This window comes from Ursus americanus, chromosome 20 (genome assembly GCF_024610735.1).
Source record: "Ursus americanus isolate L20-20 chromosome 20, mUrsAme1.1.p, whole genome shotgun sequence".
Taxonomy (NCBI): domain Eukaryota; kingdom Metazoa; phylum Chordata; class Mammalia; order Carnivora; family Ursidae; genus Ursus; species Ursus americanus.
In genome coordinates this window covers 37891016-37915120 of record NC_142146.1, presented here as the reverse complement: position 1 = coordinate 37915120, position 24105 = coordinate 37891016, and the positions used below count along the sequence as shown (strand labels likewise).

Here is a 24105-nt window from a genome sequence, read left to right as displayed (position 1 = left end):
TTAAGGGTCTTTACCTTGCCATCTTGGACCCCCCCCAACCTGCTGAAAATATTAGTGTCAGCTAAAGTCAGCTGACAGTTGAATCTTCTCCGTCCGCTGGTCAAACTAGTGCTAGACCCAATCACCAAGGATGCACATCTGGTTGGCTGTAGTCCTTTGGTCCCTTGTTATTCAAACTGTGGCCTATGGGTAAGCAGCATGGCCATGACTTAGACTCTATATCCAACAGTTTCCTCTGGAACCAGAATCTGCATGGTAAAATGGTCTGAAGTTCTGAGGAAAATGTGAAATGAAACAGAAATGCAGACTCAGATTGTGTCCAGAGTCTCTTTCATTCCCAAGCTCTTCATCTGCATCACGCTGACCCTCCCCTCCCCTCCCCTCAACACTTGTCTCTTGCGAGGGACCTTCCTAGGGCAGTCATACCCCACCTCCTTGGACACTTGCACATCACTGCCATTACCGTGATTACCATGCCACAGCTTGTCCCAGAGCCTGTCCCATTTCCCTCTCATCTTCGAGAAACCATGTCTTCGTCTCTGTATCCTCAGTCTGGTACATCATTACCTGGCACACAGCAGGCCTGTGATAGCTGTTCACCACCCCCCCTAATTTCGGTAGAAGGCTAGGAATTCGGTAGGTCAGCTGAGGTCACTCAGCAGTCAGGGGGTTGAGACATACCCAAACTCCTGAACCAGGGAGGTACAAGTATCATTTAGGGATTTCTGTCTGTATCTCATTTTTATTCTCCCCAAGCCCACTGCCCCATTTGGGATCTCTCCATTCTTGTTTCATGTTCTGAGAACTAGTTTGTTTTTATCTGAGCTCATTAAAACAGAACTTTCATCTGTGTTTTACTTCAAAGACACACAAATGCAAATTTAATGGAATACATAATATGAATTCCACAGGAGCCAAAACTGACAATGGAAAGCCTGTTCACGCTGGACCAGCTAAATGGCGCTCTAGCTGCAGCCCGTGACGTAGCTCCGGCATCCCAGCATTTGTAAAATGGTTTTCCACTCTTGAGAGAGAGAGCGCAGAAAGGAAGATCAAAGCCCCAAAACATTTGCTTTATTAACAGCTCCAAAAATCATTTTCTTTAGTTGCAAAGATTTCTAAAGCAAAGATCTGTTGTTATCACTAAGATCTTAGTGCCAGCGATCCCAGTGGGGTGGAGAGGCTGCCACTGGGTCACCAAGAGCGCTCATGCTCTCTCCAGACAGCTGTTCCTGGGCCAGCTGGGCTGCGTCCCACTCATTCTGGCTTGCGCCAACACAAAGAAAACCAAGACTGTCAGCGTTGGCCTTTTTATGGATAGAAATAAAAAACTGGCTTAAACCAAAGATCATACAGGAAGCACACCTTTATCAACAGAGGAGGCAGTAGCTCACATTATGACAAAGAATCATACCAATACACATTGATAGAAAATATTTCACACAAGTCAAAGAATGCTGAAATTAAACTGGTCTGAAGCTTTGAATAAGTTCCGAGTTTTTGTATTTCACAATTTATATTTTTATTAGAGTCCACAGTCTGCTAAATAAAAGCAGTAACAAGATATTTCACAAACTATTGTACAATTTAAATCATGAATTTAATTTCATAAAAAATTAGGTGCATATCCATAGTGGCTAACTTAAAAATGCTGTTTCATCTATGGTCTAAAGTACTTTATAAGAGATTTAGTTCCAGCACTAAAAATAAACCCATCAGTATATATATTTTTTACATGTTTTACAACATAAAGTTTGTGCTCTTAATCAAAAAGATCCACAGACTAATTCAGCATGTAAAAAATGATTTTACAAAACATCAAGTCCACCTTTCAAATCCACTTTTATTTTTTTCCTCCTCACATACAGAACTCCCCCCCACACCACGTTTCTTGCAGCTAGAGAGTCACTTGATGACGATCAGGTACCATTTTATCCCTAAAACTTTGCTGGCATCAAAATATGACAGTTAACCAGTGTTAAGTCTATAAAATATTTACATAGCACAGCACAGGAAGCTTTAAGACACTTGGCAATTAAACCACATAAAAATAAGACAAGACCCCCATACTACGTGTTCAGAATTGGCGTTCGTGGTCCCTATCTGGCGACTGTACACTGGTTCAGAAGGCAGCAGAGGCAACAGGCAGTTACTTGAGAGGACACTGAACGTTACGATCTGGAAGCACATTATGATGTTACCCCAGTGTCATGTACCACCCCACCTTTCTCCAAGGTGGTCTCATAATTCTAGAATGGCAGGTCCAGCCGATACAAAATGAGGACAGACAACACAACATTTACTCTGTGGAGATACCCTAACTCCTACTATGCGCGTGCTGTGACTTTGAACACAACTCGTCCTAAAAACTTGTCACGGTCATCCTGGTTTTTTAGGTTGGGGGATCCATCAATCTTGCACTCGACTGTTACTTCATTTACGGTACTGCTGGTAGCATTAAAGGAGACCTGGACAGCAACTAACGGCTGCAGATAGCTCACCTGGCAAATAAAGGAAAATACATGAATTCCAATTCTATAGTAACTTCGTTCACACTTTATCAGGAGTTGGTTTGTTCTGGAAAATTTAAAAAACAAGTCTTTATTACATGCTTTTTTTCTTTTGAACTGGATACTCATTTTTCACTTAAAGTTTTACAGCTAGAAGGGTTTAGATGGCTATGAATGTTCCTGTGAGCACTGCATAGGTTGGGTCTCATAATCATTTTTTAGATACTCTAGAATCTTGGTTTGAGTTTCCCCTTGCACCCAAGCACTACCTTACTGATTACTCAGATCTCCTAGATACTTATGGTTGCTGTGTAATTTGATGCAAATATATTCCTAACTGTATTATTATCACTGTGGTTTCTAGACACATTCCTTCACTAAAAGGAACTAAAGGGCTGATTCCAGGACTGAGACAGAGAAAGTACAAGATGAATATGGAATACCTTGTAGTGCCAGAAAGTAAGGAGGTACTCAAAGAATCATGGGACCATGTCTAAAGGACATAGGAGCCAGCACGAAGGTCTCTCACTGGCCAAACCTGGGACAATTTTAGCATCAAAATGAATAGAACAGATCGTAAGGGTCCATGAGAATATATGGATGTAAATAAAGCTCTTTCCCAGAGCAGAATGCCAACGAGGAAAGAAAGATGGAATTAGAAAAACATCTGGGAACAATCCTATTAGTAGCTGATTCAGGCAAGAATCAACACATGCTTAAAGCTAGGGGAGAAACAGAATTGTGTAGACTCCCCAAGTATTCTCTCCACATGATACTTGCTGATTACAAAAGAAAAAAAAAAAATTGACAGGAGAGAAACCTGGCTGATAACCACCCGAACCCCGCTTAAGTGGTCAACGTTACCATCACTACTGTGACCAATCAATGCCATGACCCTCCTGACAGGATGTTCTGAAAACATTTCTTCTGAGGCATTCTTGCCAAAAATGTACACTCTACATTTAATCATGAAAAACATGACAAACTCAAACTGAGGAACATAAAATAGGCCAAAAGCAGTCCTGTGCTCAATTTGGAAGAGTAGAAGGGCATAAAACAGGAACTGTTCCAGGTTATAAAAGATGTAACAATGTGATACCCTGCACCAAGAAAACACTTTTTCTTTTGCAAGAAAGGAGGTTACTGGAACAACTGGTAAAATTTCAACAAGGTCTGTAGACTGGATGATAGTATTGTATCAATGTTAATTTCCTTTGCTAACTATATTATGGCTATACAGAACGTCCTTATTTTTAGGAAAATAAAACAAGCATTAGTGTAAAGAGACACCATGTTTATAACTTAATCCCAAAGGGTTCAGGAAAAGAAATTATACATAAATGGAGACTAGTAAGACAAAGGAGGTAAAATACTAACACTTGGGAAATCTAGGAAAAAGGCCTCCAGGAGTTCTTTGTACTATTCTAGCCACTTTTGTTTCCATCTCTGTGCACACTCTATGCACATTCTAAAGAAAGAAAGAAAAATGGTATTTTGAAAATAAGTTCTGAACTGTAGATGTGGGATCTCTACTTGGCATCACCATTTATATTTAAAGACCAGAACAGAGGATAGACAAGTGACATTTTAATACAGATGTGCCAATTCCCCAAGAGTCATGACCACTTACAAACTTCTCAGTACTTACATGCAGTTTTTTCCCATAATATGGAAAATATTTTAAATCTATAACTCCATTGGGAGGATAAGTTGATAGAGCTGCTGTGTTTTCACTCTGAAATAGAAAACAAGAGAAAGCTCTTTTTAGGTCACAAAAAAAATTATGTATTAAGGCAGTATCAGTTATGAACAGTATGGTGATTCTACAATGATGTTCCAACTGAATTACAAGTACATTTTTGAGAAGAGTCATGTTAGTCTTGGTTTAAATCCTTTGACACAAACTATCCTGACTCTTCTTACATTTCCTGATCTAGCCTACAAGTTTTCCAGCAGAGTCCCTTCTAACTGAAGCCAGATCTGTTCATGCACTGTCTAAAAATCTTACCTGCCTTCCAACTACCAAATGCCAGTTCTCCAGCCACTGACAGCAGGAAGGCAGCAGTCTGGATGGGACCAATGTACTCCTGAAATGATTTAAAATACCGTGCTTCCAGACTGTAAGCAGTGGCTGCCACACTGCAGAATGCAGGATTCAGGCCTGGGAGGCAGCAAAGTTTCCTGTGATTAGTAACCATAATGGTAACCAGAAGGGAAAATTATGATGCAAGTGCCAAAAACCATTAGGAAAAATTTAAGGTACTCCAAGCAAAACTCTTCTTAACCAATTTAAATACCCTTAAATTTATGAGCACATGCAAATCAAAGTAATCAAATTTACTGGTATTCCATGTATTTAAAAGACTGCTAAATGTGACAAATATAAAATTAATCATCCATAATCCAACTCATTCATGCTATTCTCTATTCTTCTTGATAAAAACAATGAGAATTCCCAGGTAACATATTCTGTATAAGACTAATTTTTAACAACTGTAACTTTCACACTACTTGAGTAGATGACAATGACCAAGATCAGTAGAAGTTTACTAAGCGTGAATTAAAATAAAACATTAGTAAATGCTTCAATTCTAGATTTAAATGCACTAATTGCTATTTTTGAAAGCACGCAGCAGAACTAAGAATCTCCCCTAAGGAGTTCTATTTTGCTTATGTAACGATAATGAGTAACACATGTGACATACAAGTGACACAGCAAGATGACAGCACAATGCACACAGTAACGATACCCCACAAAATGGGCAAGCTCTCATGACCCAGGTCAAAGGTAGGTGGCAAGAATAGGAGATAACAAAGCTAAGAGAAGCTGCAGAAACCATTTTCAGCCCCCACCCTACGTTTGTACTCTGTAAAGAAAAAAGTGCCTTTCTGTATTAATTGCTTTTGTTTAACCTAATTTCTGTTAATACCTGAGCTTAATTCACAGAAAGAGATGTTCCCCAACATGTAAAGGAGATTTTCTGTGGATTACATTTTATTGAGCTGGTACTTCCAGCCAGACACCCCACGTAACTTCTTTTACGCCCAACACCCTTCTGTGGGCAGGATCAATTACCAACAGGGAAACTGAGGCTCAATTAAGGTCACCCAGGTGTGAATGACTCTTAAGTATTCTCTTGGTTTGTACCAAAAACACAATGGCAAGCTTTTACTTTATGGACTGTTGAAGTGCCCATCTGAAAAAGGATACTTTAGGGTGAAGCATACGTGTCATAGTTTTCTAAGTATCTGAATGACATCATATTGGAAACTGAGGAGTAACTAAGTTCAAGAGTCTTATTAACAGTCACTAAGTTCCACTGAAAAAAGTTTTAAAATGAGTGTATTTTCTTAACACTCACCACCCTTAAAAGACTTGAACACAAACCAAATGTTCTAAGCAGTGTTTATCTCTGGGCAGCATTTAACCAATTTTTTTCCCTCTGCATTCTTCTGTATTCCTCCTAAACGAATAGGATTCACTTTTATAGAAAAATGTTTAAAAAAAGACATATTCCATCTTTTGCAGGAACCATCTTTTAAATTAAATGCCCAGGAGCATGTTGTTATCAATATTTCAGTATTTTCAGGACTCTTGTCTAAAACACTTAAAGCAGATCAAACTTTATGTAATACATTTGTATCTTATGTTCTTAAAAATTAAGTCAACTAAAGAATTTAAAGAACACTTGATACAGACACATGTAGTGAAAACAGCAACTATGATGTGCAGGCAATGTTCCCATCCGCTCTAGAGCCACACCTCTCAAGTGTGCGCTTCCACCTGATTACTCCTTTGTGACCAGCCTAGGAGTACAATACAATTTTAACACACTTTCTAAAAACAAACCTATTCCACAACTAAATAAAATCCCCAGCTACTTTACTTTATATGCTTTATATACATCGTCAAAAAGGAACAACAAACTGAAATTTGAGTCATGAACCGGGATTTTTCTTTACCATTTCTGCCAACTATTCTAGAAGCACAGGATACACAATAGATAAAAATCCATTTAAAACCCTAAGGGAACAGTTACATGGAGTTGTTTATACTGGCGAAAGGTTTACAGAATTGAAATCTTAGGAAAGGAGTTTACAGCTTTTGCCCTTCTGGCCAAAATGTGTTTTCCTTTCTTAGTAGTGTTGACTCCGGAGCCACCTCTCCAGAGAGCTCTGCTCACATGCAAAGGCAGAAGCTCCTGCGTACAGGTACACGGTCATGAAATTAGCATTTCTACCTGGCCCACGTCTAGCACCCAAGCCTCGGGAACTTTCTATGGGAAAGACTTGCAAGCAAGGAGGATAATAGAGTACTTCTTCTGAATGTGTCTTGTAGCCATAATGTTTTCTTGGCCTAAGAGATGAGAGTTATATGCTTAGATTTTCAGAAAGATCTGTTTATCAAGAAAAGCTCAGCTTAGATATAGCATCTGGTTTTAAGTAACATGCTGGCTAAGCTGACTCTGGTACAAGGAGGTAAAGTGCATTTGCCTATGGTTCACACATGTATACTTCAACCCAGATGAGAAACCCTAACTTTCCTGGCTTTTTATTCTAAACAGTGAATAAATATTCAAAAGAAATTATTATTAGAGAGACTCTAAAGCAGGCGTTCTCAAAGTGTGAGCCTGAGACCACCAGCATCACCAACACCTGGACACTTTAGTTAGAAATAATGCGAAGTTTGGGCCTCACCTCAGAACTACTGAGTCAGAAACTCCGGGAATGGTACCCAACAAGCCCTCCGAGTGATTCTGATGCATTAACAAATTTAAGAACCACTGAGCAAGAAGTTTCTGCCCAAATAAGAAATCCATTCATGGCTAAAAGGAATACAGTTTTCTCCACGAACGACTTTAGAATTGATTTCAATGTAACGTTTCAAGTAAGATACTTTTGACAGATTTGGGGTTGGAATGCTTAATTTTACACAATAAAATTTAGAACTTAAAATTTTCTCCTCCGAACTCTGACCCATCATTTACATATTTGTCTTAGTTGCACTTGCAGCATGGAGAGAAAACAAAAGAAGTTATGAGATGAAAACTGCATAGCACTCTAGAAAAAAAGAACTGCCTCTGCCTTAAGGAAGATGTACCATGTTTCATGAACTCTCAGATGCCACTGATGAACACCAATTTATGTACTATTAAAGAAAAAATCTTATGATACACTATTACGACACCATCCATTATAAAGCCAACCCCCATTTCAATGTTATTAAGCTAGAAAAAAAATCTCAATGAAATGATATGTGTAAATGTAAACACAGTGAAATCAGTGCACATGGAAAACACATCTTTTTGAATTATCATTTGCAAATAAGGGCTCTACACCCAAAGTTTGGTGGAATTTTATTCTTCTAAGACTGGCAGAGGACTAAAATGACTAAAAATCATTGACTTTTAAAATATTAAGATACACTAAAGCTTTAACAGAAGTTGGGTTATTTTTTCAATACTAACCTTTGAAATACATTCGATCCTTGGTTCTCCTTGAGGTTTTAATCCAATTATCTAAGGTAAAGAAAAACTGATTAATTGAAACATCACAAACATACATGAAAAAACCTCCTGTTGGGTTGCTGGGGATCCAGGGTGGAAGGGTTGAGAAGGATATCAACTGTATTAAAACTGTTACATATGCCTTTTAATTTTATTTTAGAGGATTAGAATGGACTTTTCAGTATAATAATCTTACCAATTAGCTGTCTTATTACTATACTGGGGCAATTTAGAAAAGTAAATCTGTTACCAAAGAACTGAGTAAAACATAGTATTGTACTTTGTTACCCTTAAAACAAGAAACAAACAGAAACCTTAAATGCTAATAGTAAGAATTACAGAAGCATAAAATGGTTTCTCATGAAAATATATTGGGTCAAACCCTCAACATATGTTTCCATAAGGCTTCCACAGAGCCTTGCCTTATCTCACATCTGTCTGTCCCACAAAATGCATACGCTGGGGAGAATCCCATAAGACACAGCACTATTCAGCTCTATGTACTGAGGCTACTTTCACGTATGTAGCATGGCAACAGACAGTAAACATCTGTTTTGTGGGAGGATCTTTTTATGTTTTGAATTTTTATGCATTTTACATGCAAACGCATGTAAAATGTAAACATTCCTCCCAAAAGAGAAGTTTTGTGGCAACCTAAATAGTACCAGCGGCATTAACGATCCTTGCCCATGTGATGACTTTGGTTTTTTCTGTATTAATTTTCCAAAGGTCAATTAATACCATGGCTAATCTTTTATGCGAGTTACCCCAAAATGGGATTAAAAAACACTGCCAGCTTCTTAATAGAAGATACTAGAAAAAAGCAGTAGCAGCAAAATATATACATACTCTGTTCATTTTCACAAGAACACAAGGGTTTCCTCTGGAGTAGCCAAACTCTGGATCATCCACACCACTGCAGGCTTGAAGTAAGGCAAGAGGAAACTGACATGCACTATAAACTGGGCCCTTCTGCTCAAAAAGTGCTCTATCAGGACAGGCTGTGAGATTCTTCTGTTCTTCTAAATCATATGCTAAAAAGGAAACATATATGTATGTGTACATAGATCAGCCAGAAACAGATCTTAAACACAACCAGGAACACATCATTGTTTGGACGACGCTTTTCGAAGACAAAAAACAGCAATGCTGATTACCCATTATTCTGGGGAAAGAATGTTAAGCTTGTTCCTTTCACTTTTAACAGTTCTGAAGTTTACTGCAGTCAACAATGACACAAACTGGATTACAGAGCAATCTCTTTTGTTACCATTAGGTGGCGCCAGCCATGGCTATAGCTTTATCTGAATGCCGCCTATGCTCGTGGCCCAAAAGATGGTGACAACCTATAAACCTGTCATATCACTATGTTGTACACCTCGAAGTTGTGTACTCCCATAAAAAAATATAGTGGTGAGAACATAAAAAGGCATTGCGGCTGCCCTTATGGAGTTTACAGTACAATGGGGAAAACAGACATTAATAATCATAACTGAAGGGCCTAAAGATACGCGGTGCTAGGGCAGTCTGCTCTGCAGGGTCTGCAACAACGCAAGCATCAGCGGACACCTGTGAGTTAACGTTAACGTAGAGAAGGGTGTTATTTTTTTATTATTTTTTTTAGCAGAAACAGAGGTAACATCTTAGATAAACTCAAGTGAGAAAGGAGTCAAATGGTCACAACCTGGAGATGGGGAAGAAAGGAGAGGGAGAGATACACAATGGGTTTTTGGCTGTTTGCTCCCTACTGACACAGTGTTAGGCTAGAGTGGCACAACAGTGAGCAAGCCTGATGTGCTCCCTGCCCTCAAAGAATGTGTTTACTGAGAGATACTAATAAATAGTTAAAAGATACGCTGCAGCAGTACCTCAATAAGAACTACTGGTGTGTGGGTACAACTGGTACCAGAAAAAGGCCACCTAAAGTGAATTCAACCAAAACAGGAACAAAAATTTCAAAGTCAATGTGTTTACAAGAAAAGTGTCAAAAAATCTTTGGTTTCAAAAAAAAACAACTTTGGTTTCATCTTTTATTTATCAAAAATTAGATTATAATTGTAATTATGTACTCATTTAAAAGGATTAAAAGATTTGGAAGATAGTGTTAAACTTCTACAACACAATAGGTACCACATGACACTCCTCACTTCCTTTTTGAAGTTGGTGGCACAATGATAAAGATCATTTTGCAAGAAATATTCCGACGCCTTCACCAATTTCCCCCAAGGGCTTCAACTGCATATACCTTTTGGTATAGGCCAGTTCATCAGTGACCATTTTTGTATTATGCCATATTCTACTTCAATACAAAATCACTCTAATGCAAGGAGTTGTAATGATGAATAGTCAGATTACGAAAAAACCCCTCCCCCCAAGTCCAAGGCATGATGGGACGTGGACATAGATCACTGATCCCAGACAGAGTAACCAGACAGCCCTATACACCTGAGGAAAACCTAAAATAAGACAAAGAAAGGTCAACAGGAAAGGAAAGGGAAAGGGAAGACCTGAAAGGAAAAGACCTGAAAGGGGAAAAGTTAATTTGAACAAAACAGAACTTTAAATTTTAAGTGGTACCCTTGATGGTACCTTTTAACATGGGAATGGTTTTCCTAAAACTTAGCAATAACAACTGAAAAAGGGGGGGGTGAAGGTTAAAGAGTTAAAAGTAAATCCCCCAGAAAGTATAATACAGTAAAACAGAAAATGAGAGAAAAACAAGAGATCCAAGACCCAACTAACAGAATAATTTTAGAAAGAACCAGAAAATGAGTTGAGGAAATTATCAGAGTAATAATGCAAGATAATTTCCTTGAACTGGAGAACCTAAGCCTTCATCCTGAAAGATCCCCATCAAGTTCCCAGTAAAGTGGTATTTTAGAGACTGAAACCAAAACAAATTTTAGAACCCAAAGGAAATACATTTAGAAACAGAATTAAAAAACCAGCCTTGCAAAGGAGAAAAAGGCAAATACAAAAAACTAAAATTCTATATACAGCTAAACTATCACCAATAAATGCAGAATTAGGTCATTTTCAGAAATGAAAGGACTCAAAATTTACATTTCATGTCTCTTTTCTTATGAAGTTACTTGAAATAAATATACTCCATTAAACCAGGCAGTAAATTAAGAAAAAAGAAGGCAGGAGCCAACAAACAGTGAATCCAACTTAAGTGGATAAAGAGTCCCAAAAATGACAGCTAGATAGTTAAAGGCCTAAACAGTTACTAGTACAGACTATGGTGGGAGGGGAAAGGCTCTAAGGAGTTTTCCAGAAATAAAGGGACTCAAGAGGATACCTCAAATGACAGTGTACAAATAAGGAAATCAAAAGAGTGTCTACAGATGATAGAATAAGACATAAAGACTATAAAAAGGTGACCAATAACGAAACTAAAACTAGTAATTCAATTATTGAACTGGGTGAGTGGGGGAAGGTCTGAGGCACGTGAGGTAAATCCTCATCTGTCATGGCAGGAAGTAAAGATGATGAGTGATAAATCAAGAACCACCAGGAAAGTATATTTAGAGATATAGAAAAAAAATACTGTAAGAGAAAGTTCAAAACCATGAAGTTCTTTCCCACTGAACATGTATCCAGAATCAATTACTGACAACCTCCATTGCTTCCTCTCTTGCCATACCATCATTCTACTCCTCTGCATTAGTGTAATGGCCTCCCATCTAGCTTCTCTGTTTCCCCCCATAGTTCAAGAAAGCAGCCTCTGATCTTTTAAAAATTAGTCAGATGATGTTATTCCCTGCCTAAAAACCTCCAACTTGGTCAGTGTAAAAACCAAAGAACTTAACGAGACCTATACAACCTAGTCCTCCTTTACTTCCCTGACCTTGAGCTCCTCCAACTCTCACCCTGCTTACTCTATCCAGCCCCTCTACCTTCCTTGATAAACCCTGACATTGTAAGCCTCAGGCTAGTTCCCTCACCTTCAGATCCTTCTTCAAGGGTCCCCTACCATGAGGCCTTCCTCGACCACCCTGTTCAAAATTGTAACCCTTCCCATCTCTCCCATCTCCACCTCATGTTCCTCCACAGCACTCATCACCTTACCATGCACCACTGGACTACAAACTCCATGAACACATTTGTCTTGTGTTCACTGACAGAACTTAGAAGAGTGCTTGACACAAAGAAGGCCCTCCAAAAAATATTTGTTGAGTAAATTAACAGGATTGCAGCTAAAAAGGAGGAGGACAGGAAACGTTTTCATTATAGACCTTTCTTTACTATTTGGTTTGTAAACCATGGATTATGTAGAGAGACAGCCAAGTGGATGGTGTAGGATCAAGAGGTTTTTGATTTAAGATAAGAGGAAGTTGAGGACTTCTGCATGCTGATGGGAAGGACCCAGTAAAGTGAGGCTAAATGTACAGGAGAAGGAATAGCAAATAATGCTTCCAAGGCACTGAAAGAGAACTGGTACAGGTGGCCCTAAATGCGAGGAAGGGCATCAAAGCAGGAGAAATATCACAGACAAAATGGCTGTAACTGTAGGTCTGTTTTACTGGTAAAGGGAAAACTGGTAGAACTCCCATCTGAGTACTTCCATTATTTCTTTAAGGAGGAAGGCAGGTTATATGAAGGGGGAAAGGTAACAGGTTAGAGGTTTGAGTAGAAGATGGAAATAATCCCTTCAGAGAATTATCCAGAGAAATTCAGTGGGATTGCCAGGTAGTAGGGCTGGTCTACTTGGGGAGGTGGTCAAGTATTCAGCAGCCTGCTCAGGGGGCAGGCTCAAAGAACGGGCTTCCTCCAGGAATTATAAGGTTTCATCTAGGAGAATTATGTGGCTTCATCCATGTGCACTTTATGACAAGCAGACTGACAGGTAAGGAATTTTAAAGTACTGGCAAAACTAAAAATGAAATGAAAAACCATGGAATTAATAAGCTTGGTAAAAAGGGAAGTCAGAGAGAAGGGGCTGGGATAAAATAAAAGGGTCAGTGAAGTCCAAGTCCCAATGAGGTAGAAGAATAGTGAGGGAAAGTTAAACAGGCGAACTAGGCTGTCAGGAAAGCCTCAATCAGTCATTTTGGCAATGGGGTCCTAGTGTTCTAAGGAATGAATGTAGATCTCTGTGCCTGAGGAAGAGGTGAGGTGACTGAGAACCAACAGGCCAGGGCATGTGATGATTATTTATGTGCATGTTAATACCACAGAGTTAAGTTAATACAAGAGGAAAAATAGGCTAGAATGACTATTAGAAAGCATTACAGACTGCTAACTCCAAAACCACAGCAGACAGGTATTTGGTTTTGTTTTTTTAAATGATAAATACCATTCCTTTTCCCTTCCACAAGTACATTGGATCCAAAAGATCCCAATACCTAAGAGTCATTGTTTTTATGGAACTTAGTTTTGCTTTAAATACTTTTCAATGCAGATATAAATATGTCTCAACAGACTTATTCATGCACTTATTATAGAAAAGTCAAATCAACTGCCCATTAGGCTTAGACCCCTAGGTCTTTCTGTAAGTTAGAATATTTTCACGACTAATTATAAAATCTTGAAAGTGCTCTCAGTGGACTGTGTTTAACAGAGGGAAAAAAAAAAGGTAAAATAGACTGTAAGAAAGTTGTTTCTAAAAGTAATCATTTCTGAAAGTAATCACTATCATATAGTTTCTCTAGTAACTAAAATCTTTTACCTTACTCTAAGACAACATACTTACGTTTTAGAAACTTCCTAAGGTCTTCAATGTACCCTTGATAGGACTCCGGGTCAGACACAGTGAATGAATAGTCCAGTGCAGTTAGTGGTTTTGGAAAAACCATAAGTCCTATAAAGAGATAAAAGAAAAAGGAGGAAAATTAACTCCAGGAAATTCCCTTCTTTCCTTCTTTTTCCTTGCTCTTGTATCTAAAGGACAGATCCCATTAAATTATATGGAAAACTGTGTTCACAGATATGCTGAAATTACCAAGAACTTCTCACTTCTGATTACGATGGCACATTTAAATAAGAGAATGGCAAATCTTCAAAATCATCTGACATTATCAGTTAAAAAAAACCTCCCCTAAATCTGATTATCCACAGTTAATTATAATTGCTCTGTTCCTGACTTTAAAAATTGCAGATTTAGTTTGTACTTCCTATATTCATTTTTCTATCAAATATTTTTAGGTTTTGCCAATCTGCTATTAATGTGACAAAAATTTTAGCAAATCAAAGTCTCCCCACTTCAATTCAAGTTACAACTGTATGGAAACAGACATAAAACTTACTCGATGAAAGAGGCCTATACAATTTTAACTCTATGGTTAAATATTCTTTCAATAATAAAACACTGCTCTATAATTAAAATGTGGTTTTCACATGAAGAGTTTGGAATATAACCACCAACAGTTTCATATCAGGAGTTAACACCCATGTATACAGAACATGCTGAATGAGTTTATGAAAAGAAAATGTAAGCATATTTATCTGTAAGAAAGGTAATTCCACCTTTAATATAAGCTTTCTTTGTTTAAAAAGCATTAGATCTAGGGGCGGGCACCTGAGTGGCTCACTTGGTTAAGTATCCGACTCTTGGCTCAGGTCATGATCTGCCCGGTTGGGATACTGAGCCCCATGTCGGGCTCCCTGGCTCAGCAGGAAAGTCGGCTTCCCCTCTGCCCCTTCCCCCACTTGCGCATGTGCACACACACACTCTCTCTCTCAAATAAATTATAATAAATAAATAAGTAAATAAATAAATAAATATGCATTAGATCTAGATTATTAATTCAGCCTTGCACTCAGGCTTAAAAACAGTCCTAAAATTTTCACTGGTCTCTAACCATTTCCCATATCAAAGTTATTAGAGATGCTAAGCCTTGTACTGAATCTGAAAATATACAAGTAACAAGGGTTGTCTTAGTTGCCATTAAAACGGCTGCTCACAGACATCTAATTCTTTGCTTTTTCATTTTAATTTCAGGATGGTTAACATACTGTGTTACATTTTATTGTTTTGTTTTTTTTTAAATACAGTGTTACATTTTAGATAAAATACAGTTTCTTTTAAACCCTAAACTTGCCTGTGTTGGTTTGCCTGAATCTTGAGTTAAACTAGATGCAATGCTACCCAAACATGATCAAACAATGTTCCTACATGGCAGAGCAAATCTTAGTCTATATTCAGCACAAAAGACCAATTAAACTCCCCATTCACCGGCATCAACAGACCAGAGACCACTTGGATTTGGATAACCTCCTATGCCTGATATTCCATACACTGTAAAATCTCTATAAAATCTACAATAACTTTAAGACTTTTTGTAAAAGTATTTAATGAAAGAATAAAATGTCTTACTGTCCAATATATTAAATGACCATCTGTATATGTATGAAATTGTTCTTATTTTTTAAGGTTTTTATAGCAGGAACAAGATATAATATCCTGCAAGTAAAACGTAACAGAATCAAGGCAGCTTGCACATAACTATATTGAAAACACCTAACTTTAAGAAAAACCCAATACAAAATATCCAGATTTCTAAACTAAAGAAATTTTAAAGAAAATCATGAAGATATCTATGCTTTATACAAAAGACTACATTCCTTTACATGACTAATTTCTAAGGGATTGTTTTAATGATTCAATTTGCAAAAACTCTTGTATTAAGACCTCAAAGTACGAAACTGAATTTTTTTAAAGATTTTATTTTTTTTTTTAAGTAATCTCTACACCTAATGTGGGGCTTGAACTCACAACTCTGAGATCAAGAGTTGCATGCTTTACCGGCTGAGCCAGCCAGGTGCCCCTAAAACTGAGTTCCTGATACCAGTTGCTTCTCGGACCTTGCCTAACAATGCTCTTGGACCCCTAGTAACTTGCTATTTAACAGCTGATTTGAAACTCTTAAGTAAAAAACCATGGCAGGCGTGTATAGTATAGGTGCATTTTTGACACGGCAAGCTTAATTCCTGCAAATAGTCTTGCCTTATCCAAAAGGAAGAACATCAACAGAATGTAAAGACTCCAGTAACTCCTCTATCTCCTTCCCGTTTACACCACTGGAGTATGAGAGCATGTGCACATAACGTGCAGGTCTGTCAGGGTGTGAGGAGCAGTATGTGTTTATGTTGTATGTATGTATAGGTGACTTACACACACCAATTTCAAACTAGCACTCATTTTACTGGGTAGGAACAATATTACTGAAATGATGTCATTTAAAATTAAAACCAATATGGTCAATGCAAAAAAACCCAGTACATTATTGTATATACCATAGAAAATACAAGTAGAAAGAAAAAATAATAACCATAATCACTTTGTAAGGAGAAAATTTTAACAAGCTAGTATGTATTCGTCCAATATTATATATACATATGTGTGTGCATATATTTATTAAATTACCGATAAGACTTTAAGTATTACAGCACAGTTGTAAATAATTTTAAAGACCTCAGTTTGAAACTGAAATATATGGAACACATTTTATTGCTTTTATTCATGTAATTATAAACAGTATAATATTTCTGAACTAGACTAGATCACGTTCAATGATCATAAAGTCACATAACTTAGGTAGCAAGAAAAATAATTATTCTAGAATTAAGCTACATAGGGGTGCCTGGGTGGCTCAGTCGGTTAAGCATCTGACTCTTAATTTCAGGTCATGATCTCAGGGTCGTGAAATCGAGCTCCCTATTGGGCTCCCGACTCAACATGGAGTGTGCTTGAGATTTTTCTCCCTCTCCCTCTCTCTTTCACTGTGCCCCTCCCCCCCCATGCACATGCATGCATGCACTCACTTTCTCAAATAAATCTTAAAAAAAAAAAATTAGCCTAGGAAGAAAGAGAAAACAGGGCAAAGTGAGAGATGAGGGGAAAGTAAGCATGGAGCTGGTCTCTGATACTTGGTCAAATAAACTAAAAAAGAGAAAAGAGTGATTCCTGATGTTTACACAAATATTAGCAGCAAAATAAGGAAAAGTCCTTGGAACAAAATGTTCCAAGAAAAGATGGTTGGGGAAACTGGTGCAGTCTGGCTGTTGATAAGGCTCACGAATCCATGCAGTGAGCAAGGATCTACAGTCTGGGTTGCTCAGCACTGGCACTATTTATTTACATTTTTGGCTGGATAAGTCTTTGGGGGGGGGGGCTGTCCTGTGCATTTTAGGATGTTTAGCAACATCCCTGACCTCTGCTCACCAGTAGCACCTCTCCAGTTGTAACAACCAAAACTGTCTCCAGACAAGACCACAGGGCCCTCGGGGGAGCCAATCATTGTTGGATGAGAACCAATGGTCCAGAAAGAAACCTCCACGACACTCCTACCTTCCCTGGCCTGCCTGCCCACCTGCCTGCTATCCAAATTCCCCTCTTCCACGAGAAGCCTGCTCTTCTCTATTATCTCAAGAAGTTGTTCACATTTTGGGGAATTACATATACTGCACATTGTTATCTTCTTCTATAAACACTGCCAGCACCTTGAGGATAAGAGCCATGTTCAACAAAGGCAAAGCTGGCATTCAAAGACAGCTTTAAAAGAATGAAATCAGGAGGAAGAAAATGATTTAAACAAGTGTTTCAGTTAAGAATTTTTCTGTAGTGGAGTATCCTGGAGAATTTTTTTCCTTCCAACAATCAATGGACAAGAATTAAATACATAAGAGTATACTCATTTTATTCCCTATTGATGTATCATTATTTAATATTTCTTACCACTTCCATACTAAGCAATTAAAGATACGAAGCTTGTATTCTACAAGACCAAGCCTAAGCTAGAGCTAAACTATATACTTGATAAGTAAATTACTCAAGGCAAAGTGAAAATGCTACACAATATTCACAAAAGCCATTCATAACCACATTGGTCAAATTTGGCTTCACTATGATTCTCCATATTCACTCCTGCTTACTCCTGGCAAAGGACTCAAGATTTATCAGCTCAGGTCTTCATATCAGTATGTAAATATTATAGGTCTTCATATAAGTATGTAAATATTGAAGATCTTTCTATCAGTATGTAAATATTAAGCAACAAAAATCAACATTTTCACATTACCTAACCCCAAAGTTTATAGTGAAGATAAAGTATAACCAGATTAAAAAAAAAATTGAGAGAGAACGCACGCGCACATATGTGAAGCTGTGAGCAGGGGGAGGGACAAAGGGTGAGGGAGAGAAGCAGACTCCCCACTGAGTGGGGAGCCTGTCGCAGGGCTTGCTTGATCTCAAGACCCTGAGATCTTGACCTGAGCTGAACCAAAACCAAAAGTCGGACACTTAACCAACTGAGCCATCCAGGCACCCCAAAGTATAACCAAATTTAGTTAAAAGCCACAATAACTGCAACATAATTACCTGGACTAGGAATCTGGTCACGATATTTTGGAACTTCGTCGTTCAGAGTCTGAAGCATAGCCCACATTGTGAATGAGAAAAGTGCAGCCAGGAACCCATAAAAGACTAGGTAGAAGAGCAAGATCAAACCTGCAAAAGAAAATAAAACTTAGGAAAACCGGAGCTACATACGTATGTTGCATGTGTGGGGGAGGTATGGGGGGCAATTAAAGAAACAAAGCAACTGTTGTGAGGCTAGGATTCCAAGCTTTGCCATGCACACAGCCAAAAATCTCCATATTCAGAACAATACAAATTTGCCCAAGCAAAGGGTATTTCAGCAGGCGGCACCCACCCATCCCAGAACCCCTCATCTCTGCTGACACTTCCAAGTACAGACAGCTTCTACCATCATACTCTGTGGCTCAAGGTCAGAGTTTTAAAACTTCAGCACATAGGGGAGTGTTTCCCAAAATGAACCTGATGTCCTCCAGTGAGATAAAAGATGATTTTAGATGGAATAAAACCTTCATATGCACATGTTCCTTTAAGCGGCAAACAGAAAAGAATTAGTACTTCAATCCCATATTTCACAATAATTATTTGCATAAATTTCACTTCTATAAAGTGAGTGGACTTAAAGAACAGCCAGGAAATGTGCACAGAAGGCAAATCATAAAGATGGTATTCAATGAATAATGTTTAGGAAACAGTAGTTAAGTAGAAGGCTCATGCAAAAGCGAAGAAAGGACAAGACCAGAAACAAGTGCCCCAACCAGTGGTACTTCATAACTACTGCTAAGCACAAAGCAAGAATTGGCATACCTAAGTTTCAACATCAAGGGCTTAGCCTTTTTTCCTTCACAATCTGGCAGCACTAAAACAAATCTATCCTAAGCCAGTGACTTATTTTGGGAATATCTTATTTTCTCAAATGTCTGTCTTCAAAGTTTGAACATCAGAAGTGGTCACCATCAAGATTATATATTAGACCATATTGTTAAAAGTCACACATTTATATTTAATGTTTCAAAATTGATCAAAAAATAATAAATCCCCAGATACAGCAATAGTGAAAACATTTAATTCCCTGGAGTTTAATTAACATCAGCTTTATTTCCTGGTCTTAATAACATACGTGTTTGCTTGCCTGACTCTATTACCAGCAGAGGGGCCAGAGCAGAGGTTCACGTCTGTAATCTATGGACTCCCACCACCCCAGGCAAGGATTAACTTCAGAGTTTTTGAGATTTGTGATATATTTTATTTCTAAATATATCCATTTTTTATCCCCTGAAGAATCACTCTACAGTGTTTTTCTGATTTTCAAAAGACGCCATGGCCCCAAAACAGATTATGCCAAAAGCTAGGTAACTTTTATTTCTTAAATGTGGGCAGGACACTGCTCCCCCACCCCCCACTTCAAGTAAAGGGGAAATAATTAAAGCAATTTCACCTTAATTTAGAGTAGTATCCACCCATCCTCCCTTGCCCCAATTACCAGGAGGCCAAAATAGGGAACGAGAGGACAGAAGGAAGAAAGGAGGACAGCATGTCACCTTCAGATAGCATCACTTCCCTACCACATACAGCGATCCTGTTGCAGAAAAAGAAAAGGAAGACCAATCTTAAAGAAGTGCTCAATTTACTACAGAGGGAAATGAAATACATGCAAAGCGCAAAGGCTATTTTAATGAAATATAGGAGAAATGATTCTTTCAGACGTAGATGTTTACAGGAACTAACAGATAAAATCCTCCATTCAACAGGCCAGGGTCAACCAATACATGAATGTAACAAGTGCTGGCTGTGTTCCACACTCTGTAAAACTCTGTAGAAAACAGGCAGATTGAGGCCATAGCAGTTTGCTGACTGATGCAGAAGGTAAGTTTGAAACACAAGTGCTAAGAGTTTAATTATTTAGCTGTGTTTTTAAGTCATCCCAAAATAGTAATATACTATTTTCAAAATTTGATATTCAATTTCCAGGAAAAACGTAAATGAAATTTATAAAAAGTTACAAAGTAAATAAACATAAAACAGACATGAACAAGCTATATCCAAATATGCTTTCTAAAGAACCATCACACAATGAAAAAGTGTTAAAACTTCAGAAGAGATACATAAATTGGGATGCCTGTCAATTGAACATCCGACTCTTGGTTTTGGCTCAGGTCATGCATGATCTCAGGGTCAGAAGATTGAGCCCCATGTCAGGCTCTGAACTCAGTGTGGCGTCTGGTTGGGATTCTCTGCTCTCCCTTACTCTCTGCCCCTGCCCTCTCTCTAAAATAAATAAATAAAATCTTAAAAAAAAAATACACAAATTAATAACCATGTCCCAAATCTGATGCCATATACTAGTGGAAATTAAGTCAATTTTGAATGTAAGGAGTGTAAAAATAATATAAGTGATTTCCAGCACTAAAATGAGTTCTCTACTTGAATATGTTCCTTTTGCTAAGACCCAAAACTAATATTTAAAATTAATCTCACTTATAAATATCATATATGAAGGATCACGCAGAAGGGTAGCAACAATTTATCAACTTAAGCTCCTTTCTCCTAGTAAGAAAACAAATACTAGAAAAACAGAAGTTGTTTGGGGCGCCTGGGTGGCACAGCGGTTAAGCGTCTGCCTTCGGCTCAGGGCGTGATCCCGGCATTACGGGATCAAACCCCATGTCAGGCTCCTCCACTATGAGCCTGCTTCTTCCTCTCCCACTCCCCCTGCTTGTGTTCCCTCTCTCGCTGGCTGTCTCTATCTCTGTCGAATAAATAAATAAAATCTTTAAAAAAAAAAAAAAAAGAAAAACAGAAGTTGTAATGGAGGGGACTGGAGGAGATTATGCTAAATGAAATAAGTCAAGCAGAGAAAGACAATTATCATATGGTTTCACTCATTTGTGGAACATAAGGAATAGCAGGGAGATCGGTAGAAGGAAGGGAAGAATGAAGGGGGGGAGTAAACAGAAGGGGGAATGAACCACGAGAGACTATGGACTCTGGGAAACAAACTGAGGGCTTCAGAGGGGAGGGGGGTGGAGGGATGGGCTAGCCCGGTGATGGGTAGTAAGGAGGGCACGTATTGCACGGAGCACTGGGTGTTATACGCAAACAATGAATCATGGAACATTACATCAAAAACTAAGGATGTACTGTATTGTGACTAACATAACATAATAAAATATTTTTTAAAAAGATATATAAAATCTTAAAAGCATAAAAAAAGTTCTGTGAAATGATTTGTATAATAGAATGCTCTTAAAGATTAAAAAAAAAAGAAAAACAGAAGTTGTAAATTACTGCTCCTATATACAGTTCCTCAGATGCAGTTTGCAGATAGGCTTCACACACTGATGGGGATCAAATTGGGGGTACCCTAGGTTAGTAATGGATGGTGCAGATGGAACTTGTTCAGTGTGCCATGTGTGAGTCAGTTCTAGTTAATGCAAGCAAAACAGCAAATGAAGCCTAAACAGTGCTTATTCTATTATAAGCTATTCTATTCTAAGTGGTCACCATTAAGATTATATATTAGACTATACTGGTATTTTACAATACCAATTAAAATCCAATACCAGCTTAAAATCCTTCAAGAATTTCCTTCATGGGCTATGATGGAGTCAGACTTAGACTCAAATCCTGGCCTGACCACTTTCCTGCTATGACCTTGGACAAGTATCTACTCCCATCCGAAGAAAAGGGGTAAGAGTAATTATCTAATTATTAACATTATAGAAAGGAAACTAAAAGTCAAGAAATTTGACAACATAGGGGCGCCTGGGTGGCTCACTCATTAAGCGTCTGCCTTTGGCTCAGGGCGTGATCCCAGAGTCCTGGGATCAAGCCCCACATCAGGCTCCTCCGCTGGGAGCCTGCTTCATCCTCTCCCACTCCCCCTGTGTTCCCTCTCTCGCTGGCTGTCTCTCTTTCTGTCAAATGAATAAATAAAATCTTTAAAAGAAAAAAAAAGAAAAAAAGAAATTTGATAACATAAAAATGAACTTCAGGGGTGGGGGGGGGAAGGCCAACAACTAGAAACATTTTTGTAATGATACTGCAACTAGGCTTTAAGGCTAAATTTAAGGTTTAAATCTTAACCTCATCAAATTGCACTTCACTTACTCTCAAAAAATGTTTTCACAAATGAGGTTTGTTAATGTGGAGTCTATAAAAGAAACTAAGCAGCAAAAAATCTGGCCCAGGTTTACTCCACGTCATTCAGGGAAGGAGAAATGCCCCTGACCAGCCACTTTGTTTCAACCCCAGCTGAGTGTCCAACAATCCCATGCTAGCACCAGCCGCCCAGAGCAGCACAGACTCCACTGGCTCAGGGCATGGCCCGCCACAAGACTGCCCTCACCTCAGATGCCACCTGAACTTCTAAACCAACGGGCTACCGATCTGGGAGGTCCCCAATGCATTCCTTCAGGTTTGAGAACTTGGTAGAATGACTCAGAACTCAAAAAAGGGCTATACTTAAGATTACAGTTTTGTTATAAACAATACACACACATACAGCATAGAGTCTGGGAGGGAACGCAGTTTTTTACGTCCTATCCTCGTGGAATGAGGGAAAATCACTCTCCCAGCACATTAATGTGTTCCCCAACCCGGAAACTCGCAAAGCTTCAGTGTCTAGAGTTTTTACTGGGGTTTCATTATGTGGGTATGATTAAATCATTGGCCATGTGATTGGTTAAAACCAGTCTCCGGCCCCCTCCTTTTCCCTTCCCCTAAAGGTCAGGCTAGCTCAAAGTCCCAGCCCTCTAATCACATGATTGGTCTTTCTAAGGACCAGCCCCCAGGGAAGCTAATGAAGGGCCCACCATGAGTCACTCTATTAGCATAATATAGATATTCCCATTAGGAAATTCTAATGGTTTTTAGAAACTCTGTGCCAGGCACCTGGGACAAAGACCACACAAATTCTTTATTATATAATACCAGGATGCATAATCTGGACACATAGGGAGTTATTAGGCTTCACCAAGGCCTGAACGTACATATCCGCTCAACACACTTTCAAGACCCTGTGATCTCCTTACGCCAGTTAGAATGGCAAAAATAGACAAGGCAAGAAACAACAATTGTTGGAGAGGATGTGGAGAAAGGGGATCCCTCCTACATTGTTGGTGGGAATGCAAGTTGGTACAGCCACTCTGGAAAACAGTGTGGAGGTCCCTTAAAAAGTTAAAAATTGACCTACCCTATGATCCAGCCATTGCACTACTGGGTATTTACCCCAAAGATACAGACGTAGTGAAGAGAAGGGCCATATGCACCCCAATGTTCATAGCAGCAATGTCCACAATAGCTACATTGTGGAAGGAGCCGAGATGCCCTTCAACAGATGACTGGATTAAGAAGTTGTGGTCCATATATACAATGGAATATTACTCAGCTATCAGAAAGAACGAGTTCTCAACATTTGCTACAACATGGACAGCACTGGAGGAGATAATGCTAAGTGAAATAAGTCAAGCAGAGAAAGACAACTATCATATGATTTCTCTCATCTATGGAACATAAGAACTAGGATGATCGGTAGGGGAAGAAAGGGATAAAGAAAGGGGGGTAATCAGAAGGGGGAATGAAACATGAGAGACTATGGACTATGAGAAACAAACTGAGGACTTCAGAGGGGAGGGGGGTGGGGGAATGGGATAGACCGGTGATGGGTAGTAAGGAGGGCACGTATTGCATGGTGCACTGGGTGTTATACACAACTAATGAATCATCGAGCCTTACATCAGAAACCGGGGATGTACTGTATGGTGACTAA

The 24105-nt window shown here is 38.7% G+C and overlaps 1 protein-coding gene across 1 annotated transcript in view; it reads right to left on the bottom strand.

The window, feature by feature from the left end:
* Positions 1-1351: 1351 nt before the first annotated feature.
* ATP1B3 (ATPase Na+/K+ transporting subunit beta 3) overlaps positions 1352-24105 on the bottom strand; it is a 42119-nt gene continuing 19365 nt past the window's right edge. Inside the window, exons 2-7 of the mRNA XM_045791902.2 lie at positions 18339-18467; positions 13713-13820; positions 8867-9051; positions 7979-8029; positions 4159-4245; positions 1352-2501 (exon numbers count right to left, since the gene is read on the bottom strand). Of these exons, the coding sequence (XP_045647858.1) occupies positions 2328-2501; positions 4159-4245; positions 7979-8029; positions 8867-9051; positions 13713-13820; positions 18339-18467 (734 nt within the window). The 3' untranslated portion in view covers positions 1352-2327. The remainder of the gene's footprint in view (positions 2502-4158; positions 4246-7978; positions 8030-8866; positions 9052-13712; positions 13821-18338; positions 18468-24105) is intronic.